Source organism: Harpia harpyja, chromosome 2 (genome assembly GCF_026419915.1).
Source record: "Harpia harpyja isolate bHarHar1 chromosome 2, bHarHar1 primary haplotype, whole genome shotgun sequence".
Lineage (NCBI taxonomy): Eukaryota > Metazoa > Chordata > Aves > Accipitriformes > Accipitridae > Harpia > Harpia harpyja.
In genome coordinates, this window is record NC_068941.1 from 15401693 (window position 1) to 15422487 (window position 20795).

Consider the following 20795-nt stretch of genomic DNA (forward strand, 5'->3'; position numbering starts at 1 on the left):
AGAAATATTAGTAAAAAATTAAAAAGGGAAAAAAAAAAAAATCCTTCATTTTGTAGAGAGACTCCCTAGCAGATTTGAGATTTAAATCCAGAATGACCTAGGTATTGCTGCTCTTCATCTCAATGTGAGCACATTCAGATCTCAAAGTTGAAAACAGTACTAGCCCTTTTTAGTTTTTAAAGCAGCTCATTTACAATCCTACAGCCAACAATCCTCAGCTTCTTCAGTGTGAAGAAGTCTGGTCTTCAAAGAATGCCAAGACCAAATTCTTCTTAACTCATCATAATGAAATTCTGTACACATTCAATCCCTCAGAAATCAATCTTATATGCAACAGGATTTCAGATTAAAGTGTCAGCTTTAACTTGTTTTGAACATTGGAACATATATTTCACAAGATAGATAGGCTTTTTTTTTTAGGTTTAGTTCAATGTATTTAATTTCAGTTTCATATTCCACATAACAGGGAAAAAAACACACTAAAAATATGGTTAATCACAGTAATTAAAGTATCCATAACTGTACTAGAAACTTTATTATCCACAGGAGGTGGGACTAAAACAATGAAGAAAAGCATTCCTAAGCATTTTGTTTTCAGCAAAGCCCTTCCAAGCACCTTAGGTTGGTCTGCTTGTCATACTGCATCCACCGTTGTGTGGGATTTTGTGGTGCTGCATTTAGGAGAATTCCATTTTTTTCAGGGCCTGCAGGGGAACCTCATTTTCAAGTCAAATTTCACTGCAGGACATGCATTTCAAAACTTCCTAAAATAAATGCATCTATAACTAATGTGTTCAAAAAGAGAGGATGACTTCAGTCCTCTATTAATTAGATGTTTTGCTCTTTATGGAACTTCTGTTTCCACATATGAGGATTAAAAATAAAGTCCATTGGGAAACATTTTATAACATGAAAGTATTACTGCAATTATTTCTATATGCACATTTAGAGACGTATTTAACAACTGCCATTTGAAAGACAAATGTTCAGTTAACGCAGTGCAGTACCATTGGAGTCAAAAAAGTCAAGAGCTACCATGCTTTGAATTACTTAAAAATGTTTCAGTTAACATATTATTGGCCTAACAAAATATAATTGTCTCGTGTCTGTTTAGTCATTACCATTCTGCACATTAAGCACAAGCTACATGACTACTGTAATCTGTAAATAATTTGCTTGCTTTTTGTCTCCCAAACAATCTATACTCTTTTAGAATTTTAAGATTACTTCATCTTCAAGGAGAAAGACACACAAGGAAGGAGATGCAAGGAATTCTCTAGACAATTCTTCATGAAGTGTTTTACAGACTGGGCTAAAGATTAGAAAAGACCAACTGCAAAAAGTGACAGCAAAAAGTCGAGCGTAAACTCACAAAAAGACAGAGATGTCCACAAGTGGGTTTTAAACAGAACACTCCAAGCCTCCACACACCTGCTACCTATCTTTGGAGGTATTTAAAGTCTCCAGGTATTTAAGCTTTCAACTGTAAGAGGTCCCTACATGCCTGCAGGTTGGCTTCTGGGCACATCCCGATGCCTCTGCCTTGACAATGCTGAGCAGCTCCGAGCCTATCTCTAGCCCTGTCAGGATTTGCAAACCACACACCTATCTTGACAGCCTCAGGCTGGCAGGCAGTGGCAGGGCACAGCTGCTAGTCCACGCTCTGCAAAAAAATCACTGCTGATTTCCTTCACAACAGACCCAGCGGGAGGCCGAAGGAGAAATGGTGCCAGTGCCCCTTCTAATTCAACAGAGTACTGAACCAGAAAGAGGTCAGATACAGGGCACATTCACAGGTTTATCATTCTGCCCACCTCTAACATAGCAGCTACAAACCACAAAAAGTTGCCAATTAGCACATAAGAGTGCATACAAGCAGACACACAAGTCTTCCTCTTGAAGCTGTCCCACCTTGATTTAAAAAAAGGAAGACTTACTGGCAGCAGGTGTAGAGGGGACAAAAGGTAATTTGAAAAGTAATATCAATATTTTACATACCATATTTTACATTCAATTGTCACTGAATTCGGGTCACTGTCTATGGTGACTCCAGAACTCAGGTCCACCCCACTGGAAAAAGGGCACTAATCACTAAACAGTCATCCTCAGCTTATTTTGTCTGTGAGCCAAAATTCTTTTATTTGTGGAGAAAGGGGAAAGAGTTTCATTTCAGGGCAAAAACGTCCATTTCAATTTTATTCCTGGCCATCACCTCTGCTGCAAATACACATTCAGAAAACATTCTACTTTAAGCTTGCATGTTGCAAGCATTACACTAGTAACTCTTCCCTGTGAGAATATACAGAAAAAAATAAACAAAACTTTCCATGCAAATGTACACAAAAATCCATAAAAATGAGAACCAATAAGATATTATCCCAGGCCAAGAGCATTCACAAAACTTTAATTCCACATTTGCTCAACTCCTTCCATTCTTTGCCCAAAAAGCAAGGCAATTCAGGCTGCTGTTACATCCTTATGTGAGGCACATTAAACACAACCTAAAGGATTTAATAACAATGCAAGAGTGGAAGTTACCTAAAACTGCTTGAGTCCACATAGACGGCAACAATTTTAAACAGTCTACTTTCAACATAATTATGAGGGATTATCTAGAGATCCTGAAGAATTTCTAGATCAAGGCAACATACGGTACAGAATGTGACAAGAGTCCATTGCAAACCAATCACTAACAGCAAGCTCTAAGAAGCCTCAAAAATCCTATTGGAAAGTTACATGACAAATCCCTGCCACGTAGATCACAGAATCAGTCTTGAGCTTACCTACTCAAACCCTCATGCCCAATCAGGGTCAGCTACAGCAGGTTACCCAGGACTGTGTCCCATTGGGTTTCGACCATCCCCAAGGATGGAGACTTCACAACCTCCCTAGGTCATCTGTGCCAGTGTCTGACCAACCTCACAGTAAAAAAGTTGGAGTGGGGTGGGGGGGGATGTTCTGATTGAATTTCCTGTGTGCTTAACTTCAGTCCATAGTCTCTCATTCTTTCGCTGGGCATAACTGAGAAGAGTCTGGCTCCCTCGCCTTCAATCTCTCCCACCAGGTATTTAGACACATGGATAAGATCTCCCATGAGCCTTCTCTTCTCCAGGCTGAGCAGTCCAAGGTCTCTCAGCCTCTCCTCATATGAAGGATGCTCCAGTTTCTTAATAATCTCCAGTCCCTTAATCAAAAATGTTACTTTTGGCATCCCAACTGAACCTGTCCAAGAATTCCAAAATACAAGCTATTTCTTGTACCTGCTAGAAGAAATCCCAGGACCGTAAGGGGCATTGGACAGCAGCAGAGAAAATCAAGATTTCAGCCACTGAAGCACAAAACCAGGAATGCTGACAATGGCTCTTAAGCAAATTTAGTGGGATATACAATTTTTTTTTTAAGTAGAAATAAGGTTTAAAAATTTAATGCTACCAGACATTGCAGTTTGACAAAAAAAAGCCCCTCTATTGGGAGAAGCAGTGTAGTTTTAAAGGATTTATGAAAATGTAGTTCATTCTTAGTAACGAAGCTGTGGAGCAGACTAACGTCTATCGCTGAAAATATTCTGCAGACACTGTATGCCTTCTAAGCCTCCCTGACAATACCATGGTCAAGGAATTTAAAAAAAAAAAAAAAAAAAAAAATCAATCACATCCTGAATAGTTAAAATGTCAGCTTCCTGGGAGGTAGGGAAAGGTTGGAAGCAGGCAGAAATGCCAGGACTGCCATCCAAATCTCTGTTGTAGGTAAGGAAGTCTTATAGAGCTTTCTATAAGAACAAAGGAATAACTCATCCTGATTTGGCTTGTTGCTCTCTGTGTATAAATGCCTGCAATAGAAATTAGTCTCAATAAGCATCTAAATAGTCCTCTGCATTCCGACCAGTTTCCTGGATCCACAGAGGAATCAGTCATGGACTCATTATGTATCAGGTAAGCACAAAGCCATCAGGTCATATAAGAGCTGTACCTGTGGACGCGTTGGTCATGCAATGGGAGAGTGGGCTCAGTGCCAGTCTCATCTAGGAAGATGCTGCCCATAAAAACTCCTTCCATAGCAAAGAACTGCTAGGTGAGCCATTGTTCTCCCCTTCCCAGCTCAGCCACTGAACTCACACATACCTCTGCCACTCGCTCTATTCCACCACTCTGACACCCTAAAGACAAAAGGTGTAATAGGCTACGTGCATGCGTACACACAAACACCCCCCCACACACACAAATCAAGTCTCCCTCTACATGGGAGGCATGCTAGGAAATCTGAAGAGACTCATTTGAGAGAACGAGGTTCAAAAATTGAACTGGAAAGGGTACAGTTTGGCAAGACAAATAGGAGAAAGTATGCACAGTAGGCGGTATATTTTTGGGGAGAAGCAGGAAGAGAAAAATAATGAGGAAAAAGAGCAGCAGTATGTGCCAAAAATAACTTCTCTCTAACTTAATGATCTTTAATCCTACATTCCTATGAACTAGCTTAAAAATACCCTAGAAACACAAGTTTTCAGTTTCATCAGAATAATTTAAAAGTTTGTCATGCTAAGTAAGACTGAGCTGTTGTAATTAATCTGCTTCCAGTACCCAGCCTCACTGGGGCACTGAACTAGCACCCAAGCTCACAAAAAACATTACAGTTTTCAACATAGACACAATCTTATCCCTTTGAAATTTTGCATAGAAGGAATTTTGCAAACATGAGACAACATTTACAAAGTTTATGAGAAAAATGTGAAGTAGACACAAAAGTATCATTTTCAATATCAAGAAGAAACTGATTTTACTAAGAAGCCTACCAATTTTAACATTTGAAAAAGAAAGGTTCTTCCTAGTCTTATCCTCCTTTTTCCCTGCCCTTGTAGATGCAGCAGTTTGCTAACTCTGACAAGATTTCAGAATTTTACATTTCTGACAGAATTTAATCCTATTATCTGCTGCATCACTTGAGAACTAAGATGATAAAACCCTGTCTCTCAGAATTGTTAAATTCAAAAAAACCCTTTCAACTGTTGAATAGCTTTTCAAATTCAGGTATCTACAAACTCCTCGCTAAACAGATTAGCCATAGCTATTCAAACTTTATCTCTAGATAAGCGTTTATATCAAAACATGTGAAAGTCGCTGTGAGAATCTTTATTCTATTAGATTTAAAAGTTTCCCTTAGTCGCAGCCCTGATTTATACACATTTGTATTTACAAGGCTGTCATCCACTTTCTCCTGGTAGTTCAACTCCAATCTTTTTCTTAAAAGCAAAAGCTTCCAGAAACAGAAGATACTTAAATTTCATAGAACAGAATGGAAGAAAACTGCCTGAAACCCAGTTTGCACCTGGGTTTACTAATACTGATACCCCAAAATATCCTCATGCTACTTACTACTCACATCAGTACATCAGTGGATTCCTCTACTCCATCATAGTGGAATATGCTCCATCAGTAATGATTTAGTCTCTCATGGCTGGTTGATCATGTACTCTGACCCACTTCAGAGCAAATAAACATCCCTGCATTTAATGAGCCCTCTGTGGTGACTCATTGCTACATAGCATAACCTACACAGAAATTGAATTTACACAAGTCATAGCTGTTTAATAAGTATCATTAAGTAGCAGTGGATGCTGACAAGTTAAAAATATTTCTGTGACTACTTCTATCACAAATTACTTCTTACTGACACTGAAACTAAGTAGATAACTCAGTTAACAAAAACAAGTAATGCTATACTAGATATAATGGGTTGTCAGCAATGAAACAAATTTTCATATATATTAACAACATATATAGAATAGATATCTATATAATTCTGTATATGGATATATAGATATTCTACAAAGAAATATATTTTATCTGTAAAGTATATTACATTATAGAAAGAATTTTTCAGATTCTCTCAGTGTGCAAGAAGCAGGCAGAACACTAATGGAACATCTTCCCAAGTTTCATTACTGAGGATTTTTGAGTCCTTGCATATTCAGCGATACAATTAATACAGATTAATATTTAAGGTTCATGACAGCATGCTGCTTCTCTAGCTGCAATGCAAATGAAGACAATCCCTGCCCTAAAGGGATTGAAGGATAGATTTCTAAAATTACAGTAGTGCCTATAGATACAGATTTGAAAATCTGGCCTAATTCTCTAGATCTCAAACCCAACATATCTGGAAAAACTGAACAAGGATATGAATTTTTGAAAGGACTATGGTTTTGAGCTTTTTGGTGGTTTTCCCTCCATTTTCTGGATTTTTTTCAAAACTTTTTCCCTGTATACATAACACATTCTTAAAAGAGGTTTTAATACAGTGAACATTGTAGGTTAGCAAACTATGATGGTATAATACATTATGCATAAAGTGAGGCTGAATATAATGAATGAAATTTGAAAGACAAATAGAGAATGCAGGCTGACACTGCCAAATGGAATGGGACAACCTTCTGCAAGAAGGAGGCCGAATATGCTCGAAACAAGAGTCATGCAAGACTAAAAGATGGCAAGATTTTAAAGGGAAAACACACCCATACATTCCCTTTGTACTTTTAGTTACTTCAGTAGTGGCATTATGACTACTTCATTACAACAAAATGGCCTAAAATTACAACATCATAATGGTAATATCCAGACAGTTTTGGCAATACCACTGAAAAAGATAGTCCTTTTCTCTGACAGGGTATGCAGCATGCAAAGTTCAGGAGCCATGCTTTACTTTTAAAGAGCTGCACAATGCCGAAGGAGCAGACCTTCAGAAAGCTGCCTAGAAAAACAGTTACGTTTAGTTTGGCAAGGGCTATGACAGAATCCCAAAAGCCTTCTCAAAAGCTAACAAAGTACTGTGGGAGGAGAGGTGGATAAAGAAGGATGTGGAGTCTTGGCAAATCCATCCTCAAATCACTTTTCAGCAGTGTACACATAATGTCTGCATATAATAAAGAAAGCTTACTATGAGTGCCCCAGAATGCAGAAGCACAGTAAGGAGAGCTTACTCTCCTCAGGGGTCACTAATTCAACATCACTCAACTCTAGGTGATCCCACTTCCCAGTTTGATCGATACAAGTTATCCTGTTCCATCACCAAACGCTGCCAAAAGAGAGGTGACAATATGACATGAAAGGTGATAGATGACCTTAGAACATTTGAGGAAGATAGTTTCACTTGTTGCTTTAACTGCACTTAAAACCGACTGAAAGTTAGCTCAAGCTCACCTGCATAAGGTGGAAGAAAAAGGAAACTCCTGTAGGAGTTATTTCAAAAGCACAAGTCCTAAGTCAAAACTACTCAAAACACGCCAACACAGTCTATTAGACTGGGCTTGAAATTGCCACCTCTTTGCGAGGATCCCTTTTGTCAAAAAAAAGTTCATCCTAGCGACACTGATTTGCTAAGAATGAAATGCATGTACAGCATCTTATGCTGTAGTGCAAAAGTCTCAAAACAGGCAGAAGCCCAATAAGTAGTTCCCAGAGGACAAAAGAGCATTCTTTCCAATCACATGATACCTTTTCTACTTAATTTCTTCTGCCCAATTTAACTTGTCTTTTATCTATTTTTTGTTGTTGTTGGGAAGAAACAACATCTAATATACATCAGTAAAACTAGGAAAAAACCTAACTAGCTAGTTTGGTTAAGATGAAATTTGTGTGGGAGCAGAACAAATAAGTGTAAAATTCAGCAAACTGTTTCCACCAAAAAGGGGGAAATATAAAAATTAAACAAAATTTTAAAAAGCACAAACCCACCCTTCATTTTTATATTTTTGCTAATATTGTTCCTAACATGGCTAACACTTAACTTTTTTTGAGGGACAAACACCCTTCAGCATAAAGCGACACTTTCAGTTTGATTCACAGAGAAGTGATCACTTTTTACACTTACTCAAGTGTGAGGATGACTTTTTTTTTTTTTTTTAATTTGGCTAACACAACGAAGTATCAGTTATTCAATAACTTGCAACATGATGAAGCAGAAGGATAACTGTTAGAGTTAGATGGGAAAATTCTGCTAGGATCAGGACTCTGACTCCAAGTTTGTGGTATGGATAAAAATAGTATTCCTGCTTATTACTCTTCTAGGAACAGCTGATGCTGAAAAAGCTCCAGATTATGTTTCAGAATTGGAAAAATCATTTAGTCATGGTCTTTGAGCAGCACTGATGTACCATTTAGGTTCAGTATGCAAAGTTAAATCTGCTTCAAGACCTTTTCCAAGGAATGCCTTCACAATACTACTCTGGGAAAAATACGACAGTGAAGAATAAACACTTCTGCATTTACATGTAGACAGCTCTTGTATCAACCCACTATTTGGTAAAATGAAAAAATAAAAACACTAAAAATTTTAATTTTTAATTCTTTCAACTACTTGCTGAAGTTTTCTATGAATTGTGCACTATTTAATGAGATTTTGTAAAAGGACATAACAGTGAGATTTACATTATTCTATACCTTGAAAAGTACCTAGAGGTTATGCAACAGTAGGACAGTCCATCAAACTTCACTGCCCTAACATACTTCCCAAGAAACTGAAAGCTTTTTGAGATGCTAGACAGGTGCTCTCATTAAAATTAGTACCTGAATATGCCTACAACATGTGCAGAGACATTCCTTTCTATACAGTCATCTAGATTATTATACTACATCCAAAACTGCAATATCCTTTGCTCTCCCTTCACAACTCTGATCGATTAGACAAATTCAGAAACACTGAAACATGTCAGATTAATTCTACCAGTCATTGAGGGAATAACAAACTTTCCTTTTAGACTATTTTTTAAGTGTATTTCTCCATATTAACATCATGTTCATTACTGAGTTCATGTTTGAGCACTCTGACTACCAACTGTGCCTTCTGACCTGCTCCCTCATTTTTCTGATTATTGAGTTTTCTTGTGCTGCTTTGTCAGTTCACAATCAAGTAAACACAAATACCTTTAGAGGTACAAGCTCTTAAAAACTTCACAATAGTGTTCACCAATATGCATAATATAATTTATTTCCCATAACTATTACATAATACTTCGGCTAAGTTCACATATCACAAAGTAGCTATGCTGAAATCAATGTGAATTCAGGAACCTACACCATATTTAGTTAGATCTGAGACTCAAGGGCTGGGATATTTTTAAAAAGCAACCAAAACCAATAACCCCAAAATAAACATCTGTAAAAGAACTAATCCTGTGCACTTCAAAATCATGGGAAAGATTCTTAGCAGCTTCACTGTTTATTAGATTGGTTTGTTATTTAGGCCCAGGATCTGGTTTCATTCCTTTTGCTCTGTTCCTCCTCTCTACTCAGCACCCTGCACAGACTGACATGTGCTACCTCCTAGTGCTTCATAAAGCAGCATGCAAAACAGAATCACTGGAAAAGCCAAACAAGATAAAGTTTGAAAATTAAAACTTTCCAACAGTTACAAGGTTTTCAAAAACAGGCCATATTTCCAAAGAGTCCTCAGGAATATAAAAATCAAAAATCTAAGTCTAGAGGAAGCTCTGGCTCCAAAATAAAGAGTGTTACAAGATCAGGTACACTCCCGAAAATGCCAAGTGTATTGCAGTGGAAAGCTGTAATTCAGAAGAGTTTTATCGTTTGCCTTAACCTCAGGAAAAAAAAAACAACCAAAAAACCAAACCAACAAACAACTTTACTGAACTTTAAAATAAAACAAGGCAGCGGCAATATTTTGGACATTTTATAAAGAGAACACTTTCCAGAGTGTTACGGATATAGAATGCAGCAAATTAGCTACCACAACAGAATACAAGCCCCTAGCATGACTTTAATAACATTGTTTCAAAATGTAGTTATCAGAACTTCAAACGTTGAAGAGCAGTATTTAGATATACTGTCCCTAAATAAAACTCATATATTAGGCAGCATCCAAATATTATTAAAAAGCTATATTCTGTTTTAGTTACTGGTGAGTTCCATTTCTGAATCTTATTTATTGACCAACTAGTGGCAGAAGAGTTACAAATTACAACTATGTGATAACTTACAATTTTTTTTTAATATAAAAACATGTATGTATTAACTGATATAAGCAAATGTCTATTTGCACACATATATATGCTACTTAACTAATAAAATATTGTTTATATAATGCATGTGAACAAAATTATAGATATCAGCCTTTCCTTCAAGTCTAGAGACCAGTTGTATAGGTTATTAACTGTTAGATTTGCCTTCCAAATTCTAAATGACAAAGACCTCTCTAATCAAGTTGAAATACCTCTACCGAGCCCTAAGATTTGGTTACCTAAGTCACACACACATCACAGCAGCGTGCTTGCTTTGCAGCAAAGCTCGCTCCCTCACCCCTGCTTACCAATGCTTGGTTCACCTCACAGAGGGGTCTTGGAAGTCCTTGATTAGCTAAAGCTAATGCCAAGTCTTTAATTTGACGTGAACCAAACTTTGAAAAGGTGAGATCAGCCAACCAGTGCCCTTGGCCTGCCAGCAGCCAAGGGGCAGCTGTCTGGCTCGGCTGGCAGGGCAAGGCAGCGCGCGCATCCCAGAGGCACGCACCAGCCTGTCCGAGCGAGAGTCCCTTCCAGCCCTATCAATAACCAGGCGAACAGCACAGAAGGCATCTTGACCGGCCGCCCTTGCGAGAGGTATTTTAACTGGCTGGTTGGGCCAAACAGCACATGCATCCTTCCCAGCTAAACTGTTCCTCTCTTATCAGCAAGAGGCATCTGCTGCATGCGTGTACGTTTGTACACATACGAGTAGCACAGTGGTGGTGAGGGGGTGGCTGGAGCGAGGAAGTGTTGGCATGGGTATGTTGACACTCCAGTAAGAAGGATAACTGTTATGATAAAATTGAAGTCTTCCATGGACCAACTCAGTCCCTGGAAGTGGACTCCCCTAATGCAAACATGTTATGCTTAAATATTTAGTAGTATTTTAGGATTAAGACGCCAAGAATCAGCTTTGCATAGTTGCCTGCGCTGCCAAATATCCCTGACTTACAACATTGGCAAGGAATAGCAGTGAAATACAAGAGGTTTACACTGTTGCTCTTATTTGTTACCTGAGCAGCAGCAGAAGTCAATGTATAAGATAGCTCACAGAGCTGCAATGACTCAATCAATAATGCTGCAGAACACAAATTCCTACTAGAAACAGCCAAATGCAAAACACAAATAGAGCTCCGTCCAGCATAAGCCCAAACAAGTCTGAAAATGGCTTTACATTGTTTTTACACTCCTGCCTGCTGGGGCACATTTATCACTGAAAGCAACTTCTCCTGAAGTACAGCTCGTCTAATTTGCAGTCACTGCCTGTAGCGCCTTCCTCCCTCTCCTACGCCACACCAGGGTCATTCTGGGAGTTTGTTATCACTGAAGCACAGCAATTACTAGCTATGCCCAAATACTACAGTCACATCACCTATAAAACGTGTATAGAAAGGCACAGAAAAGTTAAAATTGCTCTTAACAATTATTATAGCATGGTAATTCCCCAGCAGAGAACTAGGCCTTTCTTCCATGCCAACATTTAACAATTTCAGCAGAAATAGTCCCTACAGAAAAAAAACTGCTTGACAAAGTTTTTGTAATGCTATAACTGTCTAGATTTTAGAAGGCATACAGACAAAGCTACCCACATATAGTTAAGGGAATCTAAGAATTATTGTATCAGGCATAACTGCATCTGCCCCAAAGCGCACAGCTTTAGGGTATCAGCTTTTAAATCAGCATAGTTACAGCAGTGCACAAGCCAACTGTAACCCAGTTCAAAGGACAGGGCCAGAAAACAGCCTACCATGATGGAATGAGCAAGGCAAGAATCTGCAGGTGTGTTCACTGATGCCATCCCGTTTGCTGTGTTGGGGAGGGTTCTGAGGGAGATCTGTTTGTAGATAATTTAAATTCGCCAAATAGTGGAGTTTGATTGATTTTTATATAATAACCTGCTTACAAATGTCACCATTTCCCTCTCCCTCCCTCTCACATACACACACGCGCTTTTGCAATAGATGTTTTAAAGTGTTTCTATGGCAGTAAATATAACAGATATTGAATAGCACTGAGTAAAACTTTCTCGGTATACAGCTATACAACATGAGATGCATATTAACAGGTTATATGAATGCAAAAATCATAAAAAATTGGACAAGTTTTAGTCATTTCAGAATATATGCAGCATATAGCATCAGATATTTCAAAAGATACGTTATTTGCAACTGTGTTATTTTACCGCATACAGAAGCTGGGAATATTCGTAGAATCATTTAGGTTAGAAAAGACCCTTAAGATCACTGAGTCCAACCGTTAATCAACTAAACCTAGCTATTATTCTGATTTCTGGTATGGAATTATTGTATTTAGTGCTTCTACAGCAAATAATTATTTCAGTATTTCAAAAGCTTCAAAGTTTTTGCACTGAAAGAGCAATGACAAAGTTGAGAATTTTCCTTTCTAAATGGCACAGTTTGGGCTGCAAATATTGTGCATCTTTATCTTGTATTACAAATACATGATCATTCAATTAGCTTTCTTAACTTACTGAGCAATCTTAATCAGGCTGTATACCTCTGAATAGAGAGGGAGGCTTGAGCTGACAGAACATCTCCTGAAACAAAGTTCTGTTATATACGATACCAACATACAGTTCTCATATACTAATTACGTTAAGTATAAAAAGAGAAAATCAGGTGAATGTTTATATTGACTCTACTCTACAAAGTAATAATCAACACTCTCAAATAAAAGTTTCTTCTAAAGGGACAGTACTTTTACCTGAATAAAATATCTTTTTAAAAACTCCATCTTAAATGTCTTGTCCCAAATACGTAATATTTCATAAACAACATTCACAAAGCTATTTGACAGATTTTCAGCTTGGTAGAGCACCATAGCATTAGAGAATTCAGTAGATCTTTAGCCATTTCAACCAATCAAGAATCTAAAGTCAGCATTTCAGAGACACGCACAGGCACATCTCCTACCTAGAGGAACCAGGGTTGTTCTACTTTTTTAAAACAAGTAACATGTTACATTGTATAACACTATAGATATAAACTCTTCACGCACACAGGCCGTTGCAACTCCAAGAAGTCAAAATTGTATCTTACCAAGACTGAACTCCAGCTTTGGCTCATTTGCAATTCTCTGAATACCTTTCAAGGTTAAAAAAAAGAAAAAAATTGTTAGAGATAATTTGATTTCAATACCTAGCTTTTTAATACATAGTAAAACTTTTGTGTGCCTAATTCATACCTCTAACTACCTGCCATTGCCACCAGAGTAACATTTTATGTTACAAACTTACAGGAAGAAAGACCTTTGTATAAAATACTTGCCTGAAAAAAAAGACTACTTTTGAAGACCACTTCTTTCTTTTTAATAGAAACTTACTATTGCTGGGAAAGGAAACTAAGGAAAAAAACCCACCAGCCTTTCATGGATGGGTACTGGTAAGATGTTCAGTCATAACAACTGACTATATATCTGTTGGAAAAATATTAAATCTAATGGCCCATTTTTAAGTAGGTATGTCATCCCATTAAAAATGGAAACAAAAAACATGTTCTGTGAATGTGTGTAAATCAGGTTAATATAGTAAAATATATCACCCTGTTATTGACCTACGTATAAATTGTAAAGCAACAAAGCCAACTTCTTCTTGTTGGAAAGTAGCACGTGAATTCCTTTTCTCATATACCAAGGACAATAAGAACATTTTAATTCCCTCCATTGAGGAATCATGTTCTAGTGCATATTTTACTGCAAAGGACAATATTTTCTTATTACGCTAGGATAAAGGAGTGAACCACAGAGCTGCAACAAGAGAAATGTAGGAAGGATAGTTAAATAACACTGAGTTATTCACCCTCTGCAGGAAGTAATTGGATCACATCTACAGTATCAATGAACCTTGTAGAAATTAAACTGCCTCTTGTTGACATTTATGTATTGTCTCCAGTGAGCATTATTAAGTATTTGCCAGTATTGAAGAAACTGGTCAGATAGATAGTTGGTACATGAACTAGAAAGCAAGATTTTTGTTAAAAATTAAAAATAATTAAAAAAAAAACCACAAAAAACCCCCATCAAAACTTATAGCTGTTCTTGCTCCATGAAAACTTGATGTTGCTAAATAGGACTTGTTTCACACTGTTCTCATTACTATAGCTAATCATTCAAGCCTACGCAAGAAAAATTACAGCTGCAGAGCTTAGAAAGGCTTGGTCAGTAAGAAATAACAAATAAGTGGGGGGTTTCAATTTTTTTTTTTTTTTTTTTTTTTTTCTGTTAATGGAGTTATAACAAATTTCCAAGTTGAATTCTGCCACTAGCAGAGTCAGCATGGAACACATTGGTCTGGAACACCTTTATGAATATGATACAGACTTGATTAAGTAACTGGGCAACTGAAATACAGTGCCCAAACTCCAGTGCACCAAACATGACTTAACATATGGCTATGTGCTTTCAAACACCCAGAGTGCTTTTATATGACAAAGAACAAATCTGTGATACTAATTTAAGTATCACTAAAGCTTTATACATTTATCAAGTTATCAGGCTATATTTTAAATAGTAGTCCATATGTTCACATAGGACACAAAAAAGGAAAAGAATATTGCTAACTAAACAATTTCTGTCTCACGAAGGAAACAGATTAGAGAGAAAAAGTCAGAAACACAGTAGTCACACATTTGTTCCCCTGAAGGTTATCTGCATAAATCGTAATATATCAGTTAGTGATATTTAAAGAATCTTCAGTTTACTTCCTGTACAACTGCACTTTGTCAAGCAACAGGTTAAACAGCACTATGTACCCTGGTTGTTTCAGTACCTGTACTGCTACAGAGAATGGACCATTTTTATTGCACCACTCAATAAAATGAGCATATGCGCTTACTCGTAAACTGTGGCTCTCCTAGACTGTCTATTTGGGATGAAGGGAGAAACTGTCGCGCTTCATCTGATGATCTCTCCTCTTTGATTTCCATGATCAACCTCCGGAGCTGCTGAATTCTATTCTGCAAACCTTCCGAGTTTGCCTCTCCCAGTGCCACAGCCCAAGATTCGCAATCTGGCTTTGATGCAGCTTCAATGTAAAGATCTGGTTCTCCGCTCTGAAACTCTGCACTCAGAAAACATAAACACAGTTTTTAGGAACTCCGATTCAAAAGTGGGATCATGAAAATATTGACATCACACACAATTAAAACCACCACACACGTTTCTTTTCATGGTCACAGAACCATGCATCCCATCCACCTCATGAATCAAACCCCAGTCCTTTCATACTCTGCGGTACTAAGTCTATCCACAGAGTGGTTCCAAAAGCAATCAGCGTATTACTAAACTAGGTGGCAGAATCAAACCAAAAAGGGAAATCCTTTTTTAGCACAGATTTTGCAGCTTAGCAGGTAGCTATCAGAGCTGCTAACCTGAAAAATGATTTGATTTAGCAGGGGCAGCAGACATGGTTCTGACAGATAGTGGGATTCACCAGAATGAATGTGTCCATCATTTCATTTATTAGAGCTCTCCTTTATGCTCAGCCTTTCATTCATCCTTGCCAGAATACTGCTCACCAACACATGCAGATAATTTAGCATGACATAGCTCCTCTGTGAAGAGTCAACAGGTTGTACGTGGGAGCTTCTGACCTCATTACTATCCATGTGTCATTTGCTTTTCTGCCTGAAGTCTAATTGTTTAATGATCAAATTTTCTAAGAACAAAAGAAAAAGGGAGGGGGGGGGTGCGGGGAGAAGCTGAAACTCCCAATGAATCCAGGTAACTAGCAAGGGTCCATTGTTTGATTAAGATTAGAACAGGAAGAAAAAGCACCTCTTAGGCATTTAAAATTCTGCAGTATAGATGGCTTCACAGTGTCACAAATTCAGTGTGACATTTAGTGTGACACACACTGAGAAGAACAAACTGGGAAAGAAAGAAAAATCAATGCTTCTTTAAAAGAAGTTACCAACTGATCTAGAAACATAAAACTCTATAAAACACCTGTGCTATTGTATTAATAAGGACTGAAGTATTTGGTTGGACATCAAAATCATTTTGACCTAAATAAGCTGTAGGCCATATTACTGGATGAAACAGAACACTTAAATGTTTTCACACTTAGTTTGAAAATCCAAGTAACATAGAAAAGTTTTTTCAACACAAAGTGAACTTAAATTCCCTTTTACTAACTTGAGTATCTAACCTTGGGCACTTACCCACATGTTATTCTAAGCCCGTTTGCACTTCATAAACTGAGCATCTGCCACTTACAATTAACTCTCCTTTTATTGTTATGGGGGGAACAAAAGATGCAAACCTCAAGTCTGGAAGCCTCTTAAAACTGTGCTGGCACAAATCCCGGTAGAGGTGGGAAAAGTTTTTTGTCTGGGGGTGGATCTAAGGAAATCTAAATGTGTGGCTGCAGGAGCTGCTAAGAATGCTGGATAAGATTTCACATACCAGTTGGACTATAGAATTCATGAGGAAAGACTGGAAAGAAGAGCAGAAAGTGGGGGAACATCTTTCTGGCTTCACAAGCAATTTAAGAAGTGCTAATAAGGTTTCAAACTCTTGCCTCTAGCCCTGGCTCAGTCAGAAAACAAGGTATTCTGTTCTTGAGACAAGAATATTCAAAATCTGAGGGAGCTGCAAATGTTAATCACATCCTTGTTTACACACAAAATATGTACTAGACTGACCAAACCTGAACAAGCTGAGCTTTACTGTTTGTCAAACGTGACTTTAGAGACATAGAACTTTCAGCTGTAAGCTCTTGTGTGATCTGCTACTGCACCTGAGCCATAAGGGCAGGAACCTTCAAAAAAATTAGTAATTAGAAGAGCTAATAACTTTTCTGCTGCTCTGGTAAGATCTGCAAGAGCACAGTGGTCTACTCCCTTCTGTCACTAACCTTGATGATTCTGAAGTTTGTTTTTATTTCATAGTATTTTGGAGCTACCAAAAGGAAAAAGGAACAAAAGGAAAGGAACAAAAAAAAAAAAAAAAAAAAAGGCATGTAGTCAACCAGCATCAAGACCAACATTAACCAGCAGTCATTCTAATTAAAAAAAAAAAAAAAAGTATATATGTATATATTTACAGGCATGCAAAACACCTTCTTATACCATTCAGTCTTCAAAAGCACAGACAATTTTAATAAAAGCAATTAGGATACCTTAGCTAAGGAAAGAATGTCAGACAAACAAGCCAACACTTAACAATGAAAACACAAACATATCAAGGTGTTCTTTTCTTTTTACTCTTTATTTTAAAATGTAAATAGGAACAGTGATCTTGTCTTGAAATATCCTACCACTAGCTAGATAAAAAACATCTGCTTTGGGAGGAAATCAGTGTTTTGCAATTGAAATCATGCTATTTATATGTACCTCTTAGCTGTGGAAATCACACTGCCAAGCACAAAAGGCATACTGAATCACCCTTAATATGCAGGGAACCAGAAATGGATAGTGAAATGCAGTAGGAGTGGGCATAATCGACTTTATTCTGATCTAAGAGGTGCTAGTTTTAAGATCTGGAAATTCATTCTAAACTATCACTTCAGAACACTACAGTCTGCTATATTTAGGTCTTTGGAGTACTCTGACAGCCAAGTTAAATTCTTAAAAGCATATGAAAATACCTGAAAAATATTCTTCACTACAAATGTAGGAAGTTTTATTCTGCAGATCCAACAGTTGGTGACTTATGTATTTCCTGTACTCTTTCAATGCATGTTTACATACAAGTTAACATACTAGAAGAAACACAAATGATGTCCAAAATGCACATTGGCAAAAATGTCTGTTGCAATAAAGGAGCACACAGGTTTATTTATATAATAAAGATCATCATCTCTTTGCTCTTCTCTCCCAGATTGTTATGTTGACTATTACTTTACATCAGCTGCATACAGTAAACCCGAACAAGCTCAGACACTTAATTCCAAGTTTCAGTAGGGAGACAAAACTTAACTGAAATGAATCTTTCTGAAAATACAACTAACAGATCCACAAATGTAATTAAGGCCTCAAATGAGTGGCAGACATATCAGCAGAACTATATTTGTATTGAAACATCTTAAACGCAGGAGTATTTCACGGATGGACAAAAGTACTTTATACTTTACAACTAAGGAGTTACTGTAGAAAATACAAGTACACGAGCATCCTTTGTCATGCTGTTATTGCTGACATGAGTTACCATGAGTTAGTTTTGGAAAAAAATCCTGACCTTTTGAGGACATTTACTATTGACTTCAACAAGACCCATGCTTGGTCTGGTGTGCATTCCTAGTTTACTGTTATGATATAATTTTTGATTAAGAGGACATGTAAGATTTAAGAACATACAATACTAAGAAAATTTTCTATCTACTTGGGAATCTGCAATAGCAGAACAGTAATTTTCATCTTAGTGCTGGACATGCCCAGTGGGATTTCAAGTTCAGTAGCATAACCCCAGGGAATACATTCATGCAGTTAAACACAATGGTTTTCTTTGCAAAACAAACATTCAATTACTAGCCCTAAATTCAAAGCAAAATGGTATACAGTATCTTTATCTCTTTTTCTTCTTGAACTGAAGAAGGTCTACATAGCTACAAGAACCAACATAGGTCCTTTTGATAGCTTGCATAAACTCAAAAAACAGAGAGAGAAGGAGAGATTCTGAGATCAGACACTGGGATATTGATTCTATAACCTACAGTTTCCTGATACTGTTTGTCCTGACAATAGATTTGTATATACCTAACTGAAATCACTATCTATCTAAATCAACATTTTACAAAGCTTTGTCCTCAGCTTTTCCCAACATATCTCATTTGTTTCCTGGAACCTAGCAGAGTGCTTAAAAGCAAAAGTACTGCTACTATACTGTTTACCTTACTGCAAGAACAAATCTAAAAATGTGTGAAGTCAGACATACTCTTCATATTTGCCATTAAACACTAGTCTGCAATTGCAATAAATAACCAGCTATCAAAATGTTTCTTCTTGTTTCTCCTACGCTGTTAGTTCAGTTTCGAACTTTCCAGGTGAAAATAAATTAACGGTAACAGCTACTAGCCTCAGGAGGGGGGAAAAAAAGACCAAAAAATAAAAGGCCAAATATTACTAATTCTAATGCATGAAGTGGTCTCTAAATGTTAGCACTGACACTTCCATACTGCAACTGGCACTTGGATAATCCTGCAAAAACAAGCTAAGACCGAGGCATCATTGGTAAAATCTGTGGGAACAGATTCTGTAGCAGAGCGTTCTGTGTTTGCTCTACAGCAGGTAGGTGTAGCACTTGGGACTATACAAACTCACATCCATTTGGCCAGTAGTGTTGCTATACACGCATTTTGAAGGAAAGTTTTGCAGTCTAGAGACTGCCCAACTTCCACAGTGTGTAAAACTGTGTTCAAACCCTTGACTTCCTGTCCCTTGACACATAAAGTGGGCAGAAAGAGAGACATGACTTACACTGACATTATGCAAAGCTAATGTGGTCCAGTTGCTATACTGCTTCAGGCACCTTCTTAAGTGGAGATACCTCACTAGCAGGTGCTTAGCGGCCCTTCCAGCAGCTTGCCCACCTTGCTTCTTTTCCTTATTTCAGTATCAGAGACTCAACTGGAGGCAAGAGCTGAGGAAGCAGATAGTGGAAAGCAAACATGTGTGTTCAGAGAGCCTTTTCTGATCAGGACTCTGTTCACCAACAACTCTTTTACTGAAGTGTGATCTCAGCAAGACTTTCTCCCACAGAAGCCAGCATAGAAAGTTACAGTCCCATAGGACTTCTGCAGCTCAAAGAATTCAACCCCCTTGCTCAAACAGGAGTGCTGTCAAATAAGGAAATAGCACAAAGAGAAGCTGAGATATCCCCAGTGGCAGTGGAAAGCCTTTTCTACTCTAACCCAACTGTCTAAAGTCAGAAGTTTATTTTGGTGTTAGTTCCATCATCCTCAGATAACTTTTTTTGTTCCCATTATTTTGTAGTAATACTTAAATTTCCCAAGTTTATCAATTTAACAATAGCAACTGCCTCTTTACTCTGCAAGTACTTTGATATTTCAGTTGTTCTAAAAAATGAAACCAAATTTCTTGTTAAAAATGTCTTAATGATGTCCCTCTTAAAGTGTACTTGATGGTAACTTTAATCATAATGTCTTACACAGAAACCTGGGTTTCTGTGAAGTCAGAAATAATTAATTGAATCACCAAAAAAAGCATAGGCAGTTATTGGACTTGACCCTTTATCTTTCAAAAGACTGCAGTTTAATGGAAAGGCTTTTGAAATATAAAATAATAAAACAAACACATTTCCAAGGGTAGGGGGAAAACACTTTGATTTTAAAGCTGTTTCATTTGTTATTAATTTTCTTTTTTTTCTTAAGAAGGCTTTATTGTTTTATTTTACTAAACATGTAAAAGTGACAGGAAGACTGATACTCTATGGCTTGCTTTATTTTCAGTAATGAGAGTTATAAGCATAAAATCATGTTGAATAGGGTAAAAAAGAAATTACTGGCAGGATTTAAATAAAAACATGTACAAAGCACATGGTCAATGTCCAGGACGACAGCCTCTCCTTTTCTAGAGGATCACTATTTTTCCTCCTATGCCAATATGCAAAGTAAGAGAGTTCAAAAAGGCTAAAAGGTTGTGTCTCTCTTTTCATACACACTAGCAAAAAGTAATTCTCAGTTGCTACCTCAGCAGTGGAAAATGGTTGAGAATATCAATGAGCCACTGCCACTCTAAAATATAAAGCACCATCACAGCTAACCACCATATGCTGTAACAAAAGTAGAATAGAAGCTTTGATACGT

The 20795-nt window shown here is 37.4% G+C and overlaps 1 protein-coding gene across 9 annotated transcripts in view; it reads right to left on the bottom strand.

The window, feature by feature from the left end:
* Nucleotides 1-20795, bottom strand: part of INPP4B (inositol polyphosphate-4-phosphatase type II B) — a 342885-nt gene that overhangs the window by 193674 nt on the left and 128416 nt on the right. For 8 of the 9 annotated variants that reach the window (XM_052816168.1, XM_052816159.1, XM_052816131.1 and 5 more), the window contains 2 exons: nt 14865-15089; nt 13072-13116 (listed from right to left, as the gene is read on the bottom strand). In XM_052816168.1, coding sequence (XP_052672128.1) covers nt 13072-13116; nt 14865-15089 — 270 coding nt within the window. Of the gene's footprint in view, nt 1-13071; nt 13117-14864; nt 15095-20795 lie in introns of all 9 variants that reach the window. The other variant, XM_052816207.1, reaches the window with a different exon arrangement.